The sequence below is a fragment of the Telopea speciosissima genome, chromosome 4, assembly GCF_018873765.1.
Source record: "Telopea speciosissima isolate NSW1024214 ecotype Mountain lineage chromosome 4, Tspe_v1, whole genome shotgun sequence".
In the NCBI taxonomy this organism is placed as follows: Eukaryota; Viridiplantae; Streptophyta; class Magnoliopsida; order Proteales; family Proteaceae; genus Telopea; species Telopea speciosissima.
In genome coordinates, this window is record NC_057919.1 from 66,314,610 (window position 1) to 66,341,851 (window position 27,242).

The following is a 27,242-nucleotide window of genomic DNA, read 5'->3' on the forward strand; positions in this document are numbered from 1 at the left end:
CAACGATATTATTATTTCTGGTGATGATGTGGCAGCCTGGCAGGTATTGCAAAAGTGAAGTCATATTTACAACAACATTTTCAGACCAAGGATTTGGGTGATCTTCACTATTTGCTCGGTATTGAAGTTGTGAGAAGCAGGAAAGGTGTAAGCTTATCCCAGAGGAAGTATGTTCTAGATCTTTTGACCGACATTGGCATGCTTGCTGCAAAGCCAGTGGATGCTCCTATGGATCCTCATCAGAAGTTTGGTATAGATGGTGGTGATCTTCTTACAGATGTACATCAGTACAGGAGTTTGGTCGGCAAGTTGATCTATCTTACAGTTACTAGACCAGATATTTCCTTTGTCGCGGGTGTTCGTAGTTAGTTTATGCAATCACCTCGGAAGGCTCATTGGGATGGAGTTATTCGTGTTCTCGATATTTGACGGGTGCTCCTGGAAAAGGGTTGATTTATCGTCCACATAGACATATAGATCTTGTTGCCTATTCAGATGCTGACTAGGCTGATCAGCCAGTGATTGTCGCTCAACCACAGGCTATTGTACATTTGTTGGAGGAAATCTTGTTACATGGTGGAGTAAGAAACAGACTACAATCTCCAGGTTGAGTGCTGAAGCGGAGTATAGAGCTATGGCTCACACTACTGCAGAGTTGATGTGGCTCAGGTCTCTCCTTTTGGAAATGGGGTTGGCTGTGCCAATGCCTATGAAGATGTATTGTGATAACCAAGCAGTCATATAAATTGCTAGCAATCTTGTTTATCACGAACGGACCAAGCATATTGAGGTGGACTGTCCCTTTGTTCGAGATGCTGTTTTGAAGAAGCTTGTTGAGACTCTTTTTGTTCGTCTTCACATCAGCTTGCTGACATGTTTACCAAGTCTCTATTTGCTCCTAGTTTTCGCATTTGTTGCAACAAGCTGAGCATGAGTGACCTATATGCTCCAGTTTGAGGGGGAGTGTTGGAAACTAGGGGTTTTGGGTTTTTCTGCTATTATTTATATCTTCAGTCCTAGTATGTAAATCTGTAACAAGTAAGGAGTTAGGGGTAATTTTATAAACTCCTAACAAACTTACCTTTTACTAGTCAAACTCTTTATATAAAATTAGAAGGCTCCCTTGCTTGTGGCATCTCTCTTCTTCTTCTATTATTGGTTTGATCAGTCAGATTCTAGTCTGCGACAAAAAAATAAAACCAGTGAACCGAACCGGGCAGTTCTCGTAAACCTGGACTGTTGAACTGCCCGGTTTCAAAAACTGCCCGTTTTACCTGGTTTTTGAACAGGGCAGGGTCCTGAGTGGGGTTGGTTCCGGTTTGCCTGTATGACTGCTGGTTTGGACCGGTTATTAAAAATATGATTTTATGCACACAAAAAAAAAGGTAGCTGCAAATTGGTAGTTCACTGCTATTAACCCATAATTAACTCAGAGATTAGAATTCATAAACCAATAAAGTTATGGTATGAAGCACATTTCATCATAAAATGAACCCATAACCAAAATAAATAAACTAAAGAGGGAACTCACCCATCATCAATGCTTTCCAGATCAACATCCCTAATTATCTTCAGCATCTGCTTCTCACAAGCAGCACTAGTCTCAAGAAACTGCTTCTGATCCTCAGTTAAGTCCGTAGCCTCCAACAGTGAATTAGTAAACTGTATCCCACTTAGAGGATTCTTTATTTCCTGGCAAATGTAGGCCAACTCTTTCATCCTTGCAAAGCGTTTCCTCTCTTGATGCCTCTGCACTTCCAGAGCTTGCTGCAGTTCTGGGCTTGCAATCTGCACAAAACAGAACGCACCAATATTCTGGCCCTCCATATTAACCCTCTTATTTGCTGTCAAGAGAGCCTGCACATATTTCCCATTCTGGTCAAAGAAGGCAAACGGAAACTTGTCTGTCTCTTGCCCTTCGATTGCATTGTGCAACACAATCATAAATTTAGTCATAGCATCTGGGCCTTTAAGTCGACAGCAACTGCCAAAAACCTCCCCCACCAACATCTTCCCGATGATGTCCCCTCTTCCCCACCCAGTGAGCTTTTCCATGGCTGTGTTCCATTCTGAACAACACATATTATCATCTGACGCAAATATAGGTGGTATCAGAGGGTTGGGGCTTTGTACAATAGACTTGTAATCACACTGTATATGGATGAACTTGTCCATTACCACTTTCTGACCAGTGACATCCTGACCAACGAAGCAAACCCCAATAATGTTACCCATGTAGTCCTTGCTAGAGCAGGCATTGACAACTACAAAGACAGCCTTTATAAGCTGTTGTGAACCAAATGTCCTGAGCTTTATTTCTACATTTTTATCTTCTTCACCTGCACAAATCTGATTTATGTGATGGAAACTCAACATGGCAGATTAACTTTAGGTTAAAAATAATTTCCTCCATTGCTTCAATGGAATAACTACAACTAACCACTATTGTTAAGCAACCATTAGAATGTTTTTTTTTTATTAAAAAGAAAAAAAGGTCCAACCATGAGAGAGAGAGAGAGAATAAATATTGCTGAAAGCAAGCACATTTCATTAATCAAAAAGAAAAAGGCATACAAGGACATATTGGCCATTGGAAAAGACGACATGCATTGGGTATGTTTTAGACAGTATACCACTAAATTCAGCTGACTAGAGGAGAAAGAAAAGAAGTTATGAGAAGCAAAAAAGGAAGAAAACATACACTAAAATTCTATTTAAATGTATCTATACCTATGTAGAGACATGAGTAAGTATGGGAGATATCACAGTTATCCAGTTCTCCCGGTCCAATAATGATACTTATCATGCCCTGGTTAAATAAACTCAAGGGCAAGAGATTGCTGCCTGGTCGCATAGCCCCTAGTGCAGCTCGGGGGCCAATGAGAGAGTGTGTAGAGACATCAACATGGATGGGATATTTTATTTCATGGGGGCATGGCGGTAATTTCATGCACTCCTGTGTCTAGGTGTAGGGGCCACGCGACCAGGCAGAGTTCTTTTTCCCAATTATAAAAATAGTTCAACAAACACATTATTTGCCACCAACAGTGATTGATATAAGAGAACATATTCATCAAAACCATGTATTTTGGTTGCCTGCACAAAAATATTCTCTAGTTAAATATGTTGAGTTGCCAGCACCAACAATTGTTTGTGCAAGAGGATTTACCTCTTAAAGCACGAAATAGCAGCTTGTCAGAAACCTCTGCAGAGTCTTTATGAACAAGGTCCTGAACCAGTGACTTCCCCATAGCTTCCTCAACTGAGAGACCTGTAAGCTCTGCAACCTTTGCATTCCACCCATTTATACAGCCATGGGAGTCCACAGCAAAAATCGGAGCAGTTGCAGTCTCTATCAGCCTAACCATCTCTCTAGCAACTGAGCTAAGCTCATCCACTCCCTGCAATTCCACTTCCCCAAGCTGGGTATTGACCACAGCCTTAGAATTACTCCCCTCAGCATCTCTAAACGAGTCTCGCAGTATAAGCTGCAATGAGTGAATTGCATCCATCTCGGCATTCTCCCAAGGTAAACTGCGGCTCTTAACCACTTCCAAGAACGCCTTAAATGAAGAGCGTGGGTGCATCCTCTGTCCATCATCCTCATCCTCTGGGTGATGCTTTGCTCCTCCCCACTTAATTTCTTTGGCAGTATGGGAGCGGAACCAGAACAAGAAATCTTTAGAAGTGATATAAGCCACAGCCATTCCACAAACTGCATCACCAAGGGAGGCTGCCCCAGGGTATCCAGCATCAGCTAAGCTGTCTGTGCTCAAACCTGTAGAGTCCCCATGATGAGCCAACAACCACTCGGCAATGTCCTTTATCTGGGCTTCAGTAGGGGTGACTCCAAGCGGATAATACTTGCCTTGGAAGTAGAGAGCAGCCCCATCGCACTTGACAAGATCCATGATGCTGGGGCTCTGGGTGACAATTCCAGTGGGGGAACCCCGGAGAAGCATGTCACACAAAAGAGTTTGGGTCCGCAAAACGTGCTTCTCTGACAATTGAGAAGCTAATTGCAATTCCATATTGAGTTGAAGCCCGAAGGCCTGCATAAGGAATTCACAGGCATAACGGAGGGGGAATGGGATGCATCGAGCAGAAGTGTGGTGACACACAACAAGGCCCCAAAGCTTCATAGAGTTACGTCCAGAAGTACCCTCATCATCACTCCCATTGATAATTACTGCCAGAGCTAGTGAGGCGATCGAGCCCATGTTGGCCATGTACTGAGCGTGGCACCCATGTGGGGCCCGGAGCGTTGAACCAACCAAGCACAGAGGCTGCATTAGATCTTCATCCTGAATAACCCGAACAGGAGAGGCATGGCAGTCGACAATCATTCTGACCCGGTTTTGCTTGAACAAGAACCTCGAGGCCTGGGGGATGTCAGTAGCAGGATAGTGTAAACCGATATAAGGCTCCAAGTCTTGTCGCTTGCTCTCGGCCACAACCTCACCATGCTCGTCATCATGGAACTTATACACCATAACCCGGTCATAACCGGTGAGCTCCCGGACGTGTTCAACCACAGTATCACAAAGAAGCTTGATATCCCCACCGGGGAGCGACTGTAAACGGGAGATGGCACGGACAGCGAGCTTCTGTGACTGCACGGCACCAGCAATTGACAGAGCTGGGTCCTCAGCCCTCGCAGGCTCCAAGTCAATTACAATTCCCACATCAATCCTATGCAAGATGGCGTAGAAGGGTTTCCCAGAAATCTTGGAATGGATCCAGAGGGGATTCAATAACGTGATTTCCCGAGCACTGAAGGCCTTCTCAAGGAGAAGAGAGCTGGATGGTGTGAAAATTGTACGGACATCAGTACCAGCCGTGAGGGTCTCGGGTTTCTCAAGGGTGGGGACTGACTGCGGATTAAGGTCGAGCATTTCGGTGGCGTTTTCGCTGTAAGCAATGACCCTGAAAGTGGACTCATCGACTGCAATCATACAGCCGAAGGGCTGTATGTGACCGCCCCTCTGAATTTTGGACAAGTAGCCGGTGATTTGCTGTTCGGGGACAGATTGTGTGGTGGTTTTAACGGATTGGGAGTAATCGAAGGACTTACCGGACTCGCCGGATTGTTCGAAGACGGCATGGAGGCGAGCATCGACGGTGTACTGTGCAATGGCTTTGTTTACGGAGTCTCCTTGGTGGGATCGGATGTTGCTTCCCCCTGAAGAATGGCTTTGGTGAGCATAAGTTGCTTTGCTACCAGAAGCCATTTATCAGTATCGAACTAGTTTCGAGTTTTGCACTGTTGAGACTCTCTCTCTCTCTCTCTCTCTCTCTCTCCCCTCTGTGTTACTGTAGCTTAACGTTCTTTGTTGCCGAAGCTGAGGTGGAAGACGACGTCCAATGGGTCAAATTCTCGAGCTTCTTTCTTCCTCTCTCATCAAAATCGATACGTATAGCTTTGAGAAACGCTAATGGAATACTTTTCCATTTCTTTAACACCTTTATGGATGGAATTGCAGGACATGCAGCAAAGGGTTTTCCGTTTCTGGCTTCTCTTCTTTCTACCTTTTCCCTCTGATTAGTGCTTTCTTAAACTTCTTAACCAGTTACTTATGTGTTAGGCGTTGCTAGTGTTGCCACTCTGCTAGTGCTTCTCCTTTTTCTAGTTTCACTCTTGCTCTTCAGTCTTCACCAATTGGTGGAAAATCGATTACAGGAAAATCCAATTGGTGGAAAATGGATTCAGGTGAAACCAATTGCCAGCCCATTCGTGGACAATGTCCACGTGGTTATTGGTGATTGGTACAACAAATTTTATTTTCCAAAAAAAAAATTAACTGACGGACTCGCCGGTGGATCCTACATATTTTGAATATCTAAGTAATTCGATTCCTCTATTTTTTGTCTGGCCCTGTTATCGTCTATGCAACACACACAAGCAAGATGGAATGTACCGCCTTGTCCCTATCTGTCTTGACTAAGCAGGAATTAACATGATACTTTTTTACCGCACTTGTGTGTGGGGGCACACAGCAATACCGTACAGATGGAAGTAGAGGACTCATATCCAAGGGGGCAAAAGCGTCCAAATGACCTTAAGATGGGAATAAATGGTGGGAACCACTAATAAAGATTTGAAAAAAAAAAGGTGGGCCATAGCTTTCGGGAAGCAGCATCACATGAAGAGAGTGTTCGATGGATTGATGATGACCAGAAATGTCGTTACGCAGGTACGTCTCCACGTGCCCTTTTTGCTCTTTCGGAGAAAATTGGATTCTTTGAAAGCTGATGGTCATAGAGGTGAGCCATACATTCGAATTATATCGTCAATACAGACAATGAGGCCCCACTAAAATTGATCTTTCGCTGGAGACTCTACGTTTAGGGGAGATGAACTCATGAGTCTGATTGGGCCCACGAGCCCATTACCAGATCACGTGAAGGGGGTTTGGTACTTTGGCAACAACCAATCCCATTATTACTTATCCTTTCCTGGTCTCTCTTAAGTCTTAACCGTCTTTTTCTTTGTTATCTCTTTTCTGTACTATAAATAAATTCTTTGATTTGGATATCTGTATCTTTATATTGGATTGGGATGAAATTTTATGAATAATTTAGACTTCAAGATCCTTTGATCACATGTCAAAATTCTGCCTAAAAAGAATTTGTCAAGTGTTTAACATGGAATTGGGATCCCAATCAGTCTCGATCGATCCTGATCTTATAACCCACCGTAGAGGAAATTTCTTTCACCCATAGGCCACAACATAGGAGGTATTCCTTCACCATGACATTAATGGCGGTGCGATGATGATCATAATGAGACTAAGGGCATTTTCAAACTTTCGATTTATAACTCACCGTAGAGGAAAACTTTCTCCTCTTTTTGTTTTCTAGTGTTTTCAAGGTTTCAAGAAGCATCATTGTATTGGCCAATATGGATTGGAATCTGCCAAAGCCAATCCTAATTGCAACCTATTCGCCCGATTTATATATAGAGATAACCTAGATGCCAAGAATATACTAATCCTAGAACTGATCCCGACCAATTTCGATCAGTTCTACGGAATACTAAATCAGGCGAATAGGTTGCAATTAGGACTGGCTTTGGCAGATTCCAATCCATATTGGCCAATACAATGATGCTTCTTGAAACCTTGAAAACACTAGAAAACTAAAAGAGGAGAAAGTTTTCCTCTACGGTGAGTTATAAGTTGAAAGTTTAAAAATGCCCTTAGTCTCATTATGATCATCATCACACCGCCATTAATGTCACGGTGAAGGAATACCTCCTATGTTGTGGCCTATGGGTGAAAGAAACTTCCTCTACGGTGGGTTATAAGTCATAATTTTGAAAATGCCCCTAGCCTCATTATGATCATCATCGCACCGCCATTAATGTCATGGTGAAGGAATACCTCCTATGTTGTGGCCTATGGGTAAAAGAAACTAACTCCTAATAATAGTCAAAGTATCGTTGTATCGGTAAACAATCATGGACAAATTCTGAAGCTAAAATTGAAGGGTTGAGGAGCAACGAGCTAAGATTTGGAAGGGCCAAAACTAAAAGGGAAAGGATTTCTTCAATAGGTAGATGTTCTTTTCCCATTTTCTGATTTGGGCTCTTAGGGTAGAAATTTGAGGAAAGGAAGAAAAGAGAGAGGGATTGAGAGCGTGAGAGAGTGAGAGAGTGAGAGAGAGGGAGAAACCGAGAAACAAAAATAAGGAGATAAAAGAGTGTTGGAGTTTCACGCGGTAGGTGGAAAAAATAGTCTAACATCGAATATGAATAAAAATGTGTGGGGTTTATAGATACTTAGGCATCCTCTCCTTAACGGTTAGTTTTTGAGGATGAGTTCTACCCAAATCCCTAATAAGTGATATCGGAGCCAAAGTCGTGACAGTGCCAAACTTGGGGAAAAACCAGGACTGGTCCCATGTGGAGGGGGAGATGGAGAAGAACTTGGTAACTCTCACGTGGAGGGGGAAATTATTGTGGTTACACACGGTAGGTGGAAAAAATAATCCCTTATCGGGTATGAATTGGGATGTGGGTCGGTTAATAGGTACTTGGCATCTCCTTAACGGAGAAAAAAGATAAGTTCTACCCAAGTCTCTAACAAAGAGAAGGAAGTGTGATCAAGAGGGAGAGAAGTTAGCAGAGGGCAGGCAGGTGAAACGCCACCCCCCCCCCCCCCCTCTTTCCCTTTGTGTGTGTGTGTCCTTCTTGCCCAATGATTTATAATTAAAAAAAACGGAAGAGGAGGGGGATGAAGAAGGTGTTCAGAGGAAGAAAAGTTAGACCTTTGACAGGGCCTATTATCCCATTGTTGGGTTGGGTTTCAGATTTCAGCCATGGACTGTGTTTTTCGACCTTCAATATGGGAAAATGTATTTTCGACAGTATACAATAAGAGGTGGGAGTTAAATGATGCCAGAAGAAGCCAATCACATTGTCATATCACCAATGGAGAAGAGATTTCCCAACTCCATGGCTGAGAAAACTAAGTCCTAAAATGTAAAAAAAAGTTCCTACTTCACTGTGGCCACTCACTCCACCTTTTCCACCCTTGTCCTCCCACATCTTGGACAAGCCCCAAGGCCCAAGCTTAAATCTCTCTTAATTTGAATTTCATGACCTCCAATTTGATATCATAAAGAAAGGTACCTAAGAACTTTAATCAATTTAAGTCATAATGCATGATAAGATCTCTTTATTCATGGAATTAATTATCGAGGCAACCATGATTGATAAGAACCCGTTGAAATCATAGAGCTAAAAACAGTTCTTCATGAACATGTCATGTTATAAGTTAAAGGATGCACAGACTACCAATAGGGTATATCTAATTACAATAGCAATCTGAATTGCCATAACATCCTTCCACGTGGAAGGAATAGGAGCGCCGACCAAGAACACTTTCACTATAAAGTATTGGTCAAAACATAACTGGTTGATCAGAGTTAAACTGATCTGGCCAATGATCTTGTCCAGTTTGGTTTTCAGAACCATGATCTATATTGAAGACCAAAATTGGGCCAGATCAGTCTTTTAGCCAACCGGGAAGAAACAGTCAGATTTTATAAGGGGACTGGTACTCTTCCCTTTCAATGCTAATTACTGTCCTGTAAAATGAAAAACAATTAACCATTTGTAATCTGTTGGTATTTACCACACCTCAATTAGAAACAAGATGTGAATCAGAAGTTCAGGACAGCATTTTCTTTTTCCCTTCTGTCATTGATCTCCAATATGTCTATGGCTGGCAACACCTGAAGCGCTGCACAAGTTGTCCTGCATAAAAACCTAAAATGGTAGCCTCTAACAATGTTTAAGAAATATTGATCAAACAGTTCATCCAGTTCGCCACAAAAGGGCAAAAAAATGAAATTCTTTACACACTATCTTGCAAATTTTTGACTTTCTATTCTTGCCTTCTCCAAGGAATTAGTTAGTCCTCCATTTGGTATCTATCATAGTATTACTAAACAACTCCACAAAACTAGAAACCATAAATTCTTTTGAGGAACCTAAATACATAAATAAAAATCGAGAATTAATGGACCTAGTAAATGATAGGTGTGCAGCCAGTGATTGACAGAATGCACACCAGTCTAATGCCTCCAGCTTTTGACATTCTCCCAAAGAAATATTGCAGCAGAAAAAAACTAAAAAAGAAAATTTGCTCAAAGCCTGCTGTCTTGACCCTGCCATCTGAAAACTGATCACTTGGTGTAGAGAACATCCTCCCATGGGTGACGGTAGAGAGGCTGCTTCAATCTCTTCTGGTCGAACGTATGCCTGAAATTTCCATGAAATTGCGTTAATAGAAAATTAATATGTTGGTTTGGCCATCTCTTGGCAGGTCTATCACTAAAATCCTTGCGGCTACCTTGTAAAGCAACAAAATCAGGAAGCAAATTAATATCTCAGATTCTAACTCACCCAATGAGACCAATAGAGCGTGCCAACACAAAAAGCCCATTCAGATATCCAATTTCAATGATTTCGTCAATCTCTGGTTTGGTGAACATTCCACTGCCAGCTAGAAGATCCAAGAAAAGAGAACCAATCGCACCATCGACATTGAGGACAAGGTTATTTGCCTTTGACAGGGTGTAGGTTTCTACTTGAACAGCATATTCCATGTACTTGACAGAAGGAAAATGTGTGCGTGCAAACTTTTGAAGTAGCTCTACTCTTTTATCTCTGTTGTCTCCCCTCTTTATCCTTTTTCACAAGCAAATGACAAAATTGAGATCGAACTAGTAAGAAAAAAATTCATTTACTGACAATATTTGAAAATATGCATCACTTTAACAGGAATTACTGTATAGTTTGATAACAATTTAAACAGTACTTCTAACTGAACTACTGACAAAGTCAACTTGATTAAGACAGAAAATGAGAAGCTTTGTACCTGTGTCCAATTCCTGGTACACGGATGCCCTTCTTTTTCATGCTTTCAACAAACTCGTAAGGTGAAAGACCCTGAGAAGAAACAGCAAGATGGTAAGATCTCAGTAAGCCTACAACCATTTACAGTGGCATACAACAGCTAGCATCCATTATGAACACAGCAACAACCATGTCAACCCACCCTGTCATATGCATCCTTGAAGTATCGAGCAGCATCATCGATGGCACCACCAAATCGGGGACCAATGGTAAGCAACCCTGTTTCAGAGACATGTTCACTTCAAAACCATAATACAAGATCTATTCCTGACAGTATCTAAAACAAAAATCATGCAAAACAGATAAGCCCCAGAGCAAGAGAGTGGGAATTACAAAACTGTTAATAATGCAATGAAGTGGTAAATTTACCTGAGACCAGACTGGAAACTAGATCCTTTCCAGCCCTAGCTGTAACTATTGTGTTGTGGGCACCAGAGACACAAGGACCATGATCCGCGCATAACATGATACATATCTACGAAGAGCATACATTATAGTGAAAAATTAGTTTCACAAAGTCAATAATCCTTGAAGTAAAAAAATAGAACAGACAGCCAGGCTAAACTAAATAAGAACTACTAACATGCAGACAAATTGGAGATGGAAAACCGAAGGTACAAACAAAGCTTCAGCTTAATGACAAATCCTACCTCAATAAACTGAGTGCAATAACGGGGAAGACTGCGTTTGAACCACAAAAGAGAGATAACATCACCCACACCATAACCCTGTTCAACAATGGAGGACATTGGCACACCACCATAACATGGTTCTTCACCTGCAAGCCCGACAAAAGAAAATTTTAGTGCGATCAGTTTTTCCAGCTTATGCCATCAAATGCTTCAGCACCAAATAGAGGGGTTCAAATCAAACCTCTATCATCAGAGATGGTAGAAATAATATGAGTGGGAGCCCGAACTTTCCCACTTTTAATTGCTGTGTTGAGATCTTCAGGAATCTGAGGGGGTATAATTTCTTTCACTGGTGTAATCTTACCCTCTTCAACCTAAGACAAATAATAGAGAATGAGTTAATGGAATTAATTTGCTCAACAGTGGGAAAAAAAAACAAAGGAGGTGAAAACTTACAATTTTCTCAAATGTCTCTTTAATGGCAGCCTCCAATGCTTCGTACGAAGTTGGGACAGTAGCTCCCGCTTCCCTTAACGCTTGATTTTTTGCTTGTGCAGACTCCATCTCACCACCACTTTTGGCACCCTGATTCGGAGAATGTAACCACATTATAAGGCAACCGTGACACAGAAAAGCATAGCTCAAGACATATGGATAATGACTCACAGCGTGACCAAATTGCACTTCGGATTTGAAGAGACGTGCACAGGTTCCGCTAACCCAGGCAACCACTGGTTTGTTGACCTTTCCTTGTTTTAGGGCTTCAATCAGGGAGTACTCATCTCGCCCACCAAGTTCCCCAAGAACAACTATCATTTTGACCTGAACAAGATCAGAGAATCAGATCAGAGAGGAAGGAGAAATAAAAGCTCTTCATGTAGGAACTAGATAGACATAATGTAACAAGCTTTCACTAACAAACAACTCTAACAGAATCCAGAACAGGAGTTCCGCTGTAGACTCTTATGGCTTGACATTCCTCTAATGGTGCTATTGTCGGAACCTTATATAGAAATTGCATTTATGAATTGTATATTGGGTCTGGCACCTGATTTCGGTCCAGAATATATATTGTTAAACAATAAAACTGTTTAGATCTAAAATTGAAATAGCTGTATTTAGCTCATCAAGGCTGAACAGCTTAGTTTCATCCTCACCTCATCAGGATAAAGGGTATGAAACTTTAGAAGGTAGGTCCTGCCTCATCAAGGCTGAACAGTTTATTTATACCACTTACCCATTAAGGTATAAAGTAAGGTGAGACAGGAATTAAATTTAACTAAGTTCACCAAGAAAATGTAGATAGCCTTGTCTATATCATTCCCTGCGGCAAGAAAAACTAGACAGATGGCAGATAACTCTCTCAAACCAACTCCTATGATGGAGTAATTTAGTGAACAATGAATTACCTGTGGGATGTAATTAAACCGTATGACATGATCAGAGAGGGTTGAGCCTGGGAACACATCTCCTCCAATTGCGATACCTGCAGAAGTTTCAAAGATCATAAGATACTTGTACAACCATACATCAGTGTACAATATGGATGCCAGGAATATAAAAGATACAACAAGATAATATATGTACCTTCATATATTCCATCTGTCACACGTGCAATTGTGTTGTACATTTCATTAGACATGCCACCCTGAAATTGCAAAAGTACATGTTAGGATTTGAGTTTCTGGAACTACAAAAAACCAATCATAGAAGATACTCTGTAATGAGACATGCAGAACCATCCCAAACAAGTGTAGATCATTAATGATACACTGTGATATGGCACACCCTACTATAGTCTAATCACATAATCATGCCTCATGCCTACATCCTGTACATGGTCAAGTATACACAAATTGGCAGTAGGAAAACCATATAATAAAATTGTTATCACGTTATAAAAACAATATTAAGAATTACTGCATAATACAATGTGGCACTGAGAGGTCTCACTTAGTTTTTATGTTTCTGATTTCAACCCCCCCCCCCCCCCACCCCCTTCTCATCTTTTCAAATGAAGCTTTGCGAAAACAAGGTCAAGCAGAGGCAAAACTACAAGAACAATCACCCAGCATATTAAACAGATTATGGGCTTATGATCGGAGCTGATATTGGGCTTAAGAACAGAATTCAAAGTAGGCCACATTATGGGCCAAAAATTGGGTCTCAATATTATGAGCTTGAATTAGCCCAATCCAACCACCCATTGATGGACAGTTAATGAACCTAGTTGATAGCTGTCACATACAGCTATTTGGTGAAAATTAATTCGTTAACACACCCATTTAAAATAATGAGAGAGTTCCCCCATCCAAGAAATTCTATTACTGCAATAGTATCTAGGAAAACATATAAGATTTGATTTTATGCCAGATAGGATACTAATTTCCACTAAAAGGAAAATAATAAAGGAGATTAAATATGGGAATTGATTTGATCTGAACTAATTTCATACCAAGTATGATTTCTGTTTCGATTACATACCACATATTATTCCAAGTTCCAATTGTAAGAAGATTGTGTATCTGCTTAAATTTAGCAAGCACCTATGATTGTTTAATTAGGAATTCTTGAATAAAATTTAAATAGGAAAGAAATATTATAGGGATCACTTTGTAACTTTGGTTGGACTTTGTTTCTTTCGAGTCTTTATGCATGCAGTGCATAATTAATTGAATGCTAATTTTTTGTATTCTCTCATGTTTGATAGGCAATCACATCTTCATAGACAACAACAAAGTAACAAAGTCATAGTAGTTTCTCAGAGAAACTGTCAGTTATTCCCCATTTGTGTTCATTATGATTATGAATCCAGAAAAAATAGAAAATCCCATTCTTACTTAGATGACTCGAAGAAACGGAACCCTGGAATTATTAGAAATTTACATCTTCAATGTGAATAGTTCCTCAGAAATGTGTGCAGTTGGACATAGAAGTGCCCAAAAAAAAGGGAAAACCCCAGAAGACGTACATACCGATTTTGACACAAATCCAACAGATCCAGGGCGGTAAAGCTTGCATTGAATTATATTGTCAATAGTGCCAGCAGTATCTCCAATCTTGAAGGCCCCAGCTTGAATACCACCTACCGTTGCTGGACCAATAACAACCTGCACATTTATGATCCCAATGGTTGAACTACTTTGTTTTGATTATATAATGTAACTACACATGTAATTAGACACAAAATGTCCCCACAGGGATCCCAATGGTTCTATTATCATTTCCTCTCACCTTACTGTCCCCACACTTCCTTTTTTTTTTTTCCCAAACTTTTTAGGTGGTGAAAGATGAGAATGTCGGGAAAACGTAACATCTGAGCAATACAGGTCCATGAAGAATGAAGCATAAACTGAACCACAAAACAACTTAACAAACCTTATTATTTGCCCTTGCATAGGCAATCAATTGCTTGGTATCTGCTTCTGGAACACCTTCAGCTATTATAGCGACAACTCTAATGGTTGGCTGTTTCAAAGCAGTCATGGAGGAAGCAGCAGCACTGCACACATGACATAGCAAAATGAAATGACTGCTGTATGCAAGGTGAACTTTCTAACTTCAGCGCAGTAACATAAAATGAGCACAGACCTTCTAAAAGATGCAAAGTTAATAAATACATCAGCAGTTGGATGTGCGGCAGAAGCAGCTTCAATGCTGCAAAAGATATACAGAAGAGTTAAACCTTCAGAAAATGTATAAGGAAAAAAAAAAGTTTACATTTAATAAAGTGACTCTTGATGAAAGATAGCGAGGCAAGGATCCATGTAGCCAACCCCATTTAGTTGGGATAAGGCTGAGGTATTGTATGTCGTTGTTTGTACTCTTGATGAAAGGTAGCAAGTTTGACCTCTAATTACATCATTAGTCATGACCATCCTCAGGAACATATTGATTAGGTCTTCTTAATATGGTAACAAAAATTATAGAGTATGAATTTATGTTGATAACAAATTGTAGCCAAAATGCTGGATACAATCCTATGGACACGAAGTTCCACCATAACTTCATCTGAAACTCCATCCATCCATCCATCCATCAAGCTTATAATTACTGCCACATGGCAATTTGGTTGTGCCCCAAATTTGGTGGACATGTTGTCCACGTGGCTGCTTGGTTGGGCATGAAAGTCCCCAATATTATATAGCCAAGACTAAAAACCTAGTGGCCCACAATTTAGCACTTCCAATTAAAATAAACTAATTCAAATTATTGGAAGTGTTCTCTGTCCAGGAGCATGGTTCCTATGCCTGAGCGAGACCCACTCAGTTGTCCCCTTTTGGTTCAATCTATGGGGGGCAATGAGGTCATTTCACAGGGAGGAGGAGAGAGACAGACAGAAGGGTGCAGGCGAGGCACGGGAGTCACGCTCCCGAACAGGAAACTTTCTTCCTTCAAATTAAATATTAAAAATTTTGCATTTTTGTTTAATAGGGATTATTCATTATTGATACATAACATATTAGTTCATGGCACTTTGCCAGGTTGCACCGCAGAACAAGGATATAACCAAAAAAGGGCGTACCCAGTACACGAGGCTCCCGCCACTTCGGGATCTGGAGAGGGTCATAATGTGCGCAGCCTTCCCCCTGCTTTTACAGAGAGGCTGTTTCCAGACTCGAACCCATGATGTCACAATGGAGCAACCTTTACCATTGCACCAAGGCCCACCCTCAGAACAAGGATATAACGTCCTTTGAATCCTTTCTAAATTTGTGCCAATAAAGAAATCACAATCAAACCATTCTTTATGTAAGTGCCTATTATGTAACCCAGAAGAAGCTTTGGAAACTGACTTCACTGTACCTAGCCAAATACAATTCTCACCTATTGGATTAATATGCTTCAGCTAAGAGTATGAATTTTCTGGCATATGAGATGAAACTGTAAATGGTGGTTCATGCAGTTCGTATGGTAGCCTCAGAGACAACTTGGTCAATGCAAGACTTCTAACACATACTGATGTAAAAAAAATAATAATAATAAAAAATAAAAAATAAAAAAAACTAGAATAAGTCATCAATAGGAAACTAGTATTTCAAAGGGGTACCAATATGAAGGTACCAGCGTAGGCGCGTAGCATGCTTGCAAGGACCATGGCCTGTTGATCACCAGGTCTTGGGATCGAGTCCCGTCTTCACCCTTACCTCTCTTACCCCCCCCCCCTATTCCCCCAAGTGAGTGTGATTATATCAAAACATTTTAAAAGGGTACAAAACTATAAAAAAAAATTGTTTTCCAATAAATGATTATAAAAATAATATTATGCTAACATTATTGTTCAAATTTTAGGTGGGCATTATAAGAAGCACATGAAAATTGATAGAAATGGTACCATTTAAAACAAAATGCAGATCACAAGTTCCTTACCCATCGCTGAACCAAAATGTAAATGGGCAGGGTTCTTCTGTTTTGATGCCAAGGGATTTTACGCCCGCAGGGAGGCTAGACAGAAAATCCAGATATTGGAACAATGGGGATCCTATGGATTATAGACATATGTACACTGGGCAACATCAGCACCATGTCCCATTTTGTGTTGCATTTTAGCTCTACAGACAATAGGCCTTAAATATTTCTTGGTCTTCCATAGATAGATATTGCTTGAGAAAATGTCTTTTTTGTCAGTGTCTGCCTATAGAGTTAAATCTTGACATGTGGAAAAGGGAAAACATGAGAAAAGCACACTTTTTAAGCTTCCAAGTCACGTGCCACCTCTCAGTATCGTTTCAAAACAGCAATACTTGGCTATTTAATAACAGCAGACCCAGAATAAAAATAAATCCTTTATGCAAATAGAATTTACTACTTTCCCAAATTTTCATGGTTTAAGTACGAAACAAGAGAATTAAATAAAGAGAGATAACACACGTTGAATGTACGGGTATGGCGATTTCCTCTTGACCAAAAAAGAGTTTCTGAAATCCCTCCGAACCAGGGTTGATAATCCCAGCAACAGAAGGTGTTTCACGTCCTGGATTAAGAGCCAAGAAGCATTGGTAAACATGAAATACAGTCCAGCAAATATAGCAATCATTTGTCAAGGACAACTCCTAGACCAAGAATAAGAGAAGTAAGACACACCACAAAGGAAGTCAAAATCAAGCATCCGTTGGATAGGAAGTTGCTTGTAGTTGTAGAATAATGCTTGTGTAGTCCGGGAGAATAGTTGTCCTGTAGCCATGATGTGCAAAGGCACTTAAGGAGACCTGTAAATAAATATGGTATTAGTTTTCATTGTTTATGACCAGCAGTCAAAGTTATACAAAAGGGTCCAAGAGACGTAAATAAATAGAAAAAATATAGACAAAAGGTTTCAAGAGAAAAATAAATAAACATAATAAATTGGGGAAAAACATTGGAGGATCTTCCACACTACGAGGATTAGCATAAAGAGCCCAAATAGAATGTTTCACTTGGTAGCCACAGAGGAGGGGATGCTTCTCTTTGGTAATTCTTGAAATTAGTGATACACTTGCTCTCAAAGTTAAAACCTGACTAACATCAATTGGTTTCTTTCCAATGGAGATTAGTTGAGGTTATAGTAAACGAAAGCTTATTAAGGGTTTGTTTTCTGTACTTCTAAGGAAATAAACAAGTTCAACCTTCAAAGAGCGCTCAATTAGCAAAAGAAAACTATAAATAATGAAAATACAAATCCCACAAGAGCACTTGACAACCATTAGTTAAACTTAAGTGGAGGTCATCGGCTATACACAACAACATAAAGATGGAGATCATCGGACAGCAGAGTGGGGTAGGGAAATTACAAGAGGAAAATGATAGTAAATTGCCAGAAGAGACCTCAAAAAAATCAGAATGCTCTTTTAATAATGAAAAACCAGCATCTGAATTTAGGGCCGTTGATTAAAGCAGCGATGAAATTTTGAATAGGAAATTGCACTTAAAATGCGTAAATTAGTCAACCGGCAATCCAAGGGGCAATCCCCAAGAAAACCAGATCAAGCGTCACCATGGAAATTCGTATGAAAGAAGAAAATATTGTATTATCTCAATCCTAGAAACCAAATTTAAAAGGAAAAACACAGAGTTACACCATGCCTGAACAGCCGATAAATAAAAATGCAGCAAAGTTTATCAAAACAAAGGCGTTTTAAGAAGACATATTCTTCGAACAAGAAAAATATAGATCCTCCAACCATAAGTCTCAGAGAAAAGGGTACACGCCATAAAAAGAAAGAATTTTGCAGACAAGAGAAAAATAAAGAAGGCTACAAAACTACGCTCCTTGTTGCAGTTAAGATATAGTGGTCTTAAACATAATGGCAAACCACACAGCATCGGCAGATCAAATCAAATGAAAGTGTTCCACATAAGATAGTCGATAGAATCTATAAACTCTACCAGAATTCATACAAAGAAAGTTGCGACAAAGCAACAAATTTGAGAATTGAAACTCCAAGTCAAAAAAAAAAACCAGATCCCGCGCCAAATCATGTTCACGGGACCAACTGAATCGATGCATTCCCCCGGGAAAGAGAAAGAACAAAAATTTGCAACGACAACACATATAAAGTATAAACTCCAAATGATAATCTATATTTAGATCAGTGAACGAACAGAGACAAGATCTTGGACCGAAATGCTTGAGACAAACTAAAAATTAACGAGTACGTCAACGAGAGTCATTAGAGAACCAGGAAATCTACCTGAAATCGAAGATGGACGCCTCGTATGCTCCGCCGAGCTAGAGAGAAGGGTGGGGGTTGGAGAAGGAAGACAAAAATAGGAAGAGCACAATGCAGGAATTTCGGAGGAATGGAAGAGTCGGCGAAGACTTTATATAGACAGATAACGAAGAGAGAAAACGAAAAACCGAAAATGAAAATGAGAAAAAAAGGAAATAACAAATAGAATTTAGAAATAGAAATGCTCATCTACCAGATAGAAAGAGAGAGAGAGAGAGGTGGTCACGTGGCGCATGGTAGTTAGTTCACGACTGTTTGATTTTACAACGATGAGATCGAGAAAGAGAGACCGTTGGTGAACGGTGGTGGTTATGCTTATGCTTTGCGTGGTTAGGTACATGATACATCGAAAGGTGGGCTTCAGTCCTACCTTTTGGGCTGGGCTTGGATAGCTTCAAAATTAAAGAGGAAGGGGTACCCCAAGATGCCAGTGTGGAGGAATCTCAAGCTACATCAATGGTAGTTTGGAAAATGGTATCAATCATATGGGTCACATTATGGTTTCTTAATCCCGGCATCGGGATCGGTATCGGTCTACGCTGAAACCGATCCGATTCTGATCCAAATTGGTCAAAATCGTTCTGGGACTCCCATATGATCAGGGTAAGAGAAAAAAATAATAAAACATCTCATGTGTATGCCACATCAATGGTTGCATGGTCAAATGGCATCAATGATATGAAGTCCCACATGGTTAGAGTAAAAGAGAGAAAATAATAAAAAAAAATGTCATGTAAGAATTTTTTTTATTATCAAATTTTCAAGAAAATACAAACTCGATTTTAAACATAAATTCGACTTAAATGAAGGGAGAGAGTTCTTTAAGCAAGCAGCATAAAGGAACACACCAACAAAGTACAACGAAACGGTTTTATACATAGGAAGACGTCTATAACGACTTAGAGAACCTTTTCCTTTAAATGAAAATTAAAATGTTGCATGGTATAGATTTAGCAATTTGAAAGTGTAATTAAAAAATAAAGCACTAGGCTTTTTGTGTGCAGTTTCTTTGCACTTGTCCTCTCGCATCCCACCCATAGATCCTACACTATCTTCCTTCATTAAATGTTTCCTATTCAACTGGACGATTTATCACCCTCCCCCTATTAGTGTAAAACTGCAATCTAACTCTCCTTAAAATATAACTACAAACTGCCACCAGGGTTGCTACTATTATAACGCAGAAAATATAATAGAAATAATAATCGCGTTAAAAAAAATTTGTATTACCATTTATGTCTCTTACAGAAGAAAAAAGATTGTTTTCATTCGTATCATACGAAAGAGGGCAAATTCAATATGATAACAAACTCAGTGTAACCAACCATGGTTCCACAAAGCAAGATCCATGAAATTATTCACGAAATAGTGGCTTGGAGCACGGTTTAAAAACGCAATATGGATCGGTCGAAATCAGTTCCAGCCGATCTGATCCCGAATTTTTAAACCATGGTTCGAAATTTCTTTTTTTTTTTTTTTTTTGAGAGGGGTGGGGATTTTACTAATCATGTTTAGTTGGTTGTTTGTGATTCAATCTAGTTACCTCACTAGATTTGATTCAACATTACGTCACTAGTTTCGTGACACTTATCCATTAAGTTTTGTGGGTCAATGGACCAAGTTATAACTTCGGTCTTTACGAAGTTCGGTCGCAAAAATAAAAAATAAAAAGAAATTAGAAATTTATGAATTCGATTTATTTATTTTTAGGGGAGAAAATTCAAGTTTATTTAGCTCAAGAATTTGACCACAAAAAGAATAATTGAATATTGCAAGTAGAGACCAAAGACTACATTTGCTTTGATTTAGTCGACGTTTATAGACTAATTCTAATTCATTGTAAACTCCGACATTAGTCCAGCTTGATGTGAGGGTAAGGTCAACATACGTGGCATTTTGTGAAGGGTTGAATTCCATTTTTACTGTAAATCAATAACACTGGAGAAATGGTTCTTTGTCTGAGAGCATGATCTACGCTAGCACTTTTTGTGTCTATCTCTCTCTTTCCTCAAAATAAGGGGTACAAAAATGTCTTTTCACATGAAGAGAATAGGTAGATAGATGGGGAAGTGTTGGCGTAGCTCATGCTCCTGGATAGAGTTTTTTTTCGTAAAACGGGAAGCAATTTTCTGTTCAGGAGTGTGGCTTACGTGAGCACTCCCATGTGTCAATCTTTCCTCCTCAGTCTTCCCCAAAACAAGGGGGCAGAGGTGTCCATCTTACTGTATTTAGTAATGATGTTTTTTTTAGATATAATTTTTATTTTACTTCTCAAATTCAAGGGATTTAGATACAAAATGAAGTAAATTTTTATAATCATATATGAAATGATTTAGAGTTCGAAATATTATCATGTAGAGTAATTATTCGAAAATTTTACTTACAAAAAAAAAAATTTATTACAAAAGTTTCTTTTTGTAGATTTGAAAATTTCATTCTCCTTAAAGGGACAGACTTCCATAAAAGCAACATATTCAATAACACACAAAGGGATAAACACTCTGCTAGCCTAGGTTCAAGTATACAAATTCAGTCATGGGTAGGAGTATTGAGCACTTGAGCAGAATTGATGAAAACCCTAGAAATTAGAATCATAAAAAAGCAAAGATTTTTGCAAATTTTGTAATCGGAGTAACGGTTAAACTGACAGACGGTGCTTAAAAAGAATTAATGTTTAGTAAAACCTCATGAGCGGTATGAAAGAAAAAAAAATCAGAGCTAGGCACTACATCACAGGTTCGGATCATGGAAAAGATTATCTAGGAGAAAACTAACTGGAATAAAGTGAAGATCGTCAAGAAAGGACTATTTGTTACCAGGCATAAACCCCCCGCTTGAAAAGGGCTACGTACTGTCAAAGTGAGTGCTACCGAAGATGATGGCTACGGAAGCATGGTGGTCTACTATGTGTTTAATAAGGCTCAATCTAGTGTATGGGTGTTAGATTTGGGCCAATCTAATATGAGATAAGTTAAATGACTTGATTTAACATGTTCCATCCGTTCTTGAGCTTTTGGCATATCGAATGAATTTTAGTAATCAGCATCGGATCCAAATCCAATGAATTTGTTCCTATTTTTTTTTGTAAAAAAAATTTTAAAATTTTTTTTTACCCTTGATCTATATCGACTAGGTGATGTAAGATCAACAAGGAACCAATATCAGCCTCTGTTCATACCAATATGAATTGGCGGATCTGACCTATCCGCCGATCCAACACCGATTCAATTTGTGAACATTCTATTTATTACACGTGGTAATCCAAAGATATTTAAGTGTTAACTTTCTACTACTAGCTTCCCCTGGGTTGGGAGTTCCCTAGTAGTTTCAGGCAAAAAAGAGACATTGAATAGGGAATTGGATAACTCTTACCTTCTCTTCAGTCTTCGCTTCAGCTAACTTTCAAAGCCCAAATCAAGCAAGCACAGACCACAATTACCCCTTTCTCTCCATTCTATTAATATTGTTTGGTTTCCAACTCTGATGTAGTCTTTGTCTCACATATCTACAAGTAAGCTAAGCGCTTAGAGGACAAATGATTATTTCGTTTTCATTATCTACAAGAAAAAAATAAAGTTTATTTTAAAGAATTGGTTCACTATGACTTAATGTAAGGAGGAAGAATCTATATATACGTCACACTAATGGGGATCGGGTTCCTCTCCTACGACCCCAGTGCCTAGGGAGTGCCCAGGGAGGCATCCAACGAAGCAGGGCTGCCAGACGCATTGGGATGTGTGTCTATGTAAGGCCCAAAGCGCATCTTGGTGTGCTCAACAGCCCAGTGCCGTTAGATGCCTCCCTAGGCACTCCCTGAGCATTGGGCTCGTAGGAGAGGAGTCGAATCCCACCAATGACAGTGTACATGGATTAGAATGGAAGTGTCAGTGTGGGCCTTACATCTCATAATATAAGAGAGCATATGCTACAATCTACACTCTAGCGTTGTGCATTTTCTTTTCATTTTTTTGTTTATTAGGGAAGAAGATTTCTACTTGGTCATTTGGTTCATGTGCCTAGACATAGGAGCACGCAAAAGTACTGCCTTGCTGTCCATAAAAAAAAATGTATCTATGTTGGAGCCTTTGCGTGCAATCTCATTGGCCACCATGATGGTGCAAACACTTCACGACCAATTGTTTTTTTTTTAAAGAAAAAAAGGATCCACATCCTCTACTTCCTCAGCTCTACTTCCATCCTACTTCCGTGCGTTCCTAGCGTGCCACGTGTCCTGACAACCATCCAACGGTGGTTATTTGAAAAATTCAAATTTTTTTGAAATCCTAATTACATCTATTTGAACCACTTTAAACCTCAAACCAACCCCATATGACCGGTTCAAAACAAACCAAACCAAACCAAACTTATCTCCCATCAAACTAAACACATTTCACTCAGGTTTCAGATCGAACGAAACCAGAACCTCTCTTGAATCCCTATCTCTCTCACTCATCCCTCTCACAACTCCTCAGTGGCGACGGCGACGGCGACGGCGACATTCTCTCTCTCTCTCACAAACCAGCGAAGGAAGGCCGTGAGCAAATCTCTCACAAACCAGCGACGGCAACGGCAACATCCTCTCTCTCACCCTGCTATTGCTGCTCTTGCTGCTTTTCGACTGCTACTGCGACGGCGACGACGACATCCTCTCTCTCACCCTGCTACTGCTGCTCTTGCTGCTACTGCGACGGCGACATCCTCCCTCTCATCCTTTTTTATTTTGGTGAGCCATTGCTCTGAGTTTATTTTGCTGCATTTGTCTTCTAAATCCTCTGATCTTGGTGACCTATTGGCTCCGGTACTAGGGTTTGCAGACGAACACAACGGAGAAAGAGAGAGTACGGGAGCTAACGCTTACCTGAGTCGAAGGAGGAACAGTGGAGGCTTGCAGGTATTTTGAGTTTTTTCTCTATTACTCTTGATTTCACCAAATATTTGCTCGTTTTGCTCATTTTGGCCAGAAATTAGCTCATTTTGGTTTAAGAAAATGCCCTTTTTGTATCATTTTAAAATTTAAGGCAATCAGTATAATCAAAACTTAATATTGTGGTGTTCTAATGACATTGGCTATCAGTGTAGCCATGGTTTTTCTTCTGTGTTACTCTGTTGTTTTCTTCACATGTATGCAACTGCTGAGTATTCCATTGCTGAGGTATTATTTTTTGTTTCACATTGGACTGACATTATTAATTGCAATTGCTCTAGATCTTACTCTTAGACCACTAATATCTCCACACCTAGAAAACATTTTCTGGGGATCTTGCTTTGAATTGAGATTTTAAGGTGTGGTATACATAAATTGTGCAACCATCCTATAGTGCCCCGATAATCTGCAATTGCTTGGGTGGTACTTTATATGAGTCAACCAGGACCTACTTATAAAGAACTCCCCCCCCCAACAAAAAAAACACACACACACACACACACACACATAAAACAGACTTATTTATAGTTAAAAGGTTTGGACAACCAACCAACTCTGGAAGTTGGGAATGCTTAATTCTTTTAGTTGCTTCTCACAATTGTAGGAAGTGGCTCGACTTTGGAAGCCTGTGTATATGAATAGTTTCATATTTGGAAACTCACCTCTTATGACACTGGTTTCCCAAAATGGCTTTAGATGTTGCTTATTATAAAAAATAATAGTCTATCGAACCATCTTCCCCTCTGTACGATCTTTTTCATTCTCTCTCTTTGCAGTCTTTCTCTCCTCTCTGCTGGTTCCTTCTCTCTCCCTCCCGTAGTTCAGTGCCAAAGTCATTTTTTTTTATTTTTTATAAATTTTTGTTGTGACCAGGATTTCATCTTATTGTTCCATAACTGGACAAACTGGCTATTGTTTTCCCCTTTCTGTTTAAATTTTTATTTTTTTATAAATTTTGGTTGTGATCAGGATTTCATCTTATTTTGGTTTCGAATAGGTTGACAACCTCCCCCCACCTCCCCATGAAAAAAAAAAATGTGCAGATTCCTAATTCCTAACTAATGAATAATTAGTTAGAAATTAGGATAAAAGGGGAAAAAACAAATGGTTTAAGAAGGACAACCCCTTAAATTAATGAGTTTGTACCCAAACACCAGCTTGAATCAAGTTTAAAGAAACCTCCCCATGAAATGGGATCCCCTTTTGGATAAGGTCAAGTGCAGTTTCTGTCTATTCTCATAAGCTATTATTAGACAAATTAAAGAAACCGCAATCCAAATTAAAGCAACCGTTTGATATAATAAACTATGGGCAGCAAGTATGGGGAAATGGAAAGTTTCAGGTCTGCCAACTAACTTGCTTTTTATAGCAGAGATGTTGTTTCAAGATGGGCTCTGGGTTGAGAGTCGCCTGTAAGCAAAAAAAATTATACACATTACTTTTGGATTGGATATGTTTGTACCTATCATCCTTATAATTTTGTAAGCATATGTTTGTACCTATCATCCTTATAATTTTGATGTGTAGTTACTCTTGTTTCACATGTCTATGAATTGCAGTAGGTCCTATGTCCAACCCAGTGCTTTCACCGGTTGATAATAGTGTTGAAGATGTGTCTGTCCAGGACAAACCTCGGATTGGCATGACTTTTGAATTTGAAAATGCTGCATATGAGTTTTATAATCAATATGGTAGAAAGGTTGGTTTTAGTATTAGGAAAGATCATGCACATAGGAGCAAGGAAGATCCGACAATCATTAAACAGAGGAGATTTGTATGTAATAAACATGGACATCGGAAAAAGGACAAGAGAGATATGCTCACGAAGGAACCTCGTGCAGAAACCAGAACTGATTGTCTTGCAAGATTGTGTATATCTAGGTTGAAAGATGGTCAATATGAATGTAAAGATTTTTTTGATGACCACAACCATGATTTGCATACACCAACAACTGTTCATATGATGCGGTCTCAACGCCAAATCTCAAATATAGTTGCCCATGGAATAGATTTGGCTGATGATTCCAGTATCAGGCCCAAAGCCACTTTTGATTTGATGGGCATGCAAGTAGGTGGTAGCGAAAACCTAGGTTGCACCAGGGTAAATCTTAATAATTACCTTCGAACCAAACGTCAGCGTGATCTAGCCTTGGTGAAGCTGGGAGTTTGCTAGCATTTTTTGAAAACCAGACAAGGAACAACCTATCATTTACATACTCTTTGCAACTGGATAATGGAGAACAGATAACAAACATATTTTGGGCAGATCCGAGGATGCTCATTGACTATGCACTATTTGGTGATGTTATCTTTGACACTACGTTTTGCACAAACAAGGAGTACAGGCCTTTTGGAATTTTTGCAGGATTCAACCATCATAGGGGTGTGACCATATTCGGAGCTGCACTACTGTATGATGAGACAGTTCCTTCTTTCAAATGGTTGTTTGAGACATTCTTGGAGACTCATGGACAGAAAAAGCCCAAAACCATTTTTACTGATCAAGATGCTGCAATGGCAAGGGCAATAGGTGAAGTTTTACCTGAAACATGGCATGGATTGTGTACCTGGCATATAATGCAGAATGGGATAAAACATTTTGATAATTTGATGAAGCATGGATCATCCTTTCTTAAGGATTTGAATAAATGCATATTCAAATATGAAAATGAAGAGGATTTGAGAATGCATGAAAAATTTTGCTGGATGATTACCAACTTGAGAATAATTCATGGTTAGCTCGAATTTATAGTATTAAACATTAATGGACACGTTGTTATATGAAATACACTTTCACACTTGTTGTGAGGAACACACAACTCAGTGAAAGTATTAACAGTTATTTGAAAGATTATTTGAGACCTACATTAGATCTTGTACGATTTTTTAAGCAATTTGAACTGGTTGTGGAGGATGAACGTGCTGAATTGAAGGCTGAGTTTGAAGCAAGAAATACACTTCTTAGGGCCATGGGTTGCAACGCACTAGTGCTGAGACAAGCAGGAAAAGTTTATACCCCTTACATATTTAATGAATTTAGGAGGGAGCATGACATGTTTCTTGCTTGCTCTGTAAAAGATCGTACTGTAAATGATGTCTTCCACCAGTACATTGTTGGAATGATTGATGAGAAAGGTGACTTTATGGAAGGAGAACATGCAGTCTTGTACAAGATACATGGGCAGGTTTTAGAATGTAGTTGCAGGAAATTTGAGATATATGACATCCTATGTTGCCATGTCTTGAAAGTTTTAGATGTGCTCGAGATAAAGTGTATTCCTGAAAAATACATTTTGAGGAGATGGACACGAGCAGCAAAAGACATTTTGGTGGAGGACAGTAAAGGAAAAGAAGTGATGGAAGATGTCCAGCTGAGTCGCACACAACATTTTAGGCATCTTATGCCTAAATATGTTAAGCTAGTAAACCAAGCAGCTAATACAGACGCTGGTTTTGAGATGGCAACATTAATACTGATATTTTGGGTAAAGAGCTTGCAACACTGACTGTAGCATGTCCTACTACAAAATACTCAGTTCAATGCTCTGAAGCTT

The 27,242-nt window shown here is 39.5% G+C and overlaps 3 protein-coding genes across 4 annotated transcripts in view; 1 reads left to right on the forward strand and 2 right to left on the reverse strand.

The window, feature by feature from the left end:
* LOC122660142 (phytochrome B) overlaps nucleotides 1-5,267 on the reverse strand; it is a 42,855-nt gene extending 37,588 nt beyond the window's left edge. The window contains exons 1-2 of the mRNA XM_043855325.1: nucleotides 3,170-5,267; nucleotides 1,532-2,339 (exon numbers count right to left, since the gene is read on the reverse strand). Coding sequence (XP_043711260.1) covers nucleotides 1,532-2,339; nucleotides 3,170-5,231 — 2,870 coding nt within the window. The 5' untranslated portion in view covers nucleotides 5,232-5,267. The remainder of the gene's footprint in view (nucleotides 1-1,531; nucleotides 2,340-3,169) is intronic.
* Nucleotides 5,268-9,460: 4,193 nt separating this feature from the next.
* On the reverse strand, nucleotides 9,461-18,820 carry LOC122658724 (ATP-citrate synthase beta chain protein 2). Of its 2 annotated transcripts, none has more exons than XM_043853812.1 (17): nucleotides 18,726-18,820; nucleotides 17,140-17,264; nucleotides 16,927-17,029; nucleotides 14,647-14,712; nucleotides 14,434-14,557; nucleotides 14,031-14,165; nucleotides 12,643-12,703; nucleotides 12,465-12,541; nucleotides 11,722-11,877; nucleotides 11,512-11,640; nucleotides 11,297-11,429; nucleotides 11,074-11,201; nucleotides 10,793-10,898; nucleotides 10,566-10,642; nucleotides 10,386-10,456; nucleotides 9,911-10,195; nucleotides 9,461-9,766 (listed from the first exon to the last, which is right to left on the reverse strand). In XM_043853812.1, the coding sequence occupies exons 2-17, from the start codon at nucleotides 17,237-17,239 to the stop codon at nucleotides 9,691-9,693; spliced, it is 1,827 nt and encodes a 608-aa protein (XP_043709747.1). In that variant the 5' UTR covers nucleotides 17,240-17,264; nucleotides 18,726-18,820; the 3' UTR covers nucleotides 9,461-9,690. The 2 variants fall into 2 exon arrangements, with proteins under 2 accessions (XP_043709747.1, XP_043709748.1); XM_043853813.1 differs by lacking the exon at nucleotides 18,726-18,820 and adding an exon at nucleotides 18,244-18,268.
* Nucleotides 18,821-25,255: 6,435 nt separating this feature from the next.
* LOC122659559 (protein FAR1-RELATED SEQUENCE 5-like) lies at nucleotides 25,256-26,427 on the forward strand. Its single transcript, XM_043854662.1, has 2 exons — nucleotides 25,256-25,789; nucleotides 25,879-26,427. The coding sequence occupies exons 1-2, from the start codon at nucleotides 25,256-25,258 to the stop codon at nucleotides 26,425-26,427; spliced, it is 1,083 nt and encodes a 360-aa protein (XP_043710597.1).
* Nucleotides 26,428-27,242: the final 815 nt, after the last annotated feature.

Coding starts and splice junctions, on each gene's coding strand:
- LOC122658724 (XM_043853812.1), bottom strand. CDS start 17,239: ATGGCTACAGGACAACTATTCTCCCGGACTACACAAGCATTATTCTAC. Junction 14,713..16,926: donor GCCATACCCGTACATTCAAC/GTGTGTTATCTC, acceptor TATCTTTTGCAG/CATTGAAGCTGCTTCTGCCG. Junction 11,430..11,511: donor AAGAGACATTTGAGAAAATT/GTAAGTTTTCAC, acceptor TATTTGTCTTAG/GTTGAAGAGGGTAAGATTAC.
- LOC122659559 (XM_043854662.1), top strand. CDS start 25,256: ATGTCCAACCCAGTGCTTTCACCGGTTGATAATAGTGTTGAAGATGTG. Junction 25,790..25,878: donor AAAACCTAGGTTGCACCAGG/GTAAATCTTAAT, acceptor TTTGAAAACCAG/ACAAGGAACAACCTATCATT.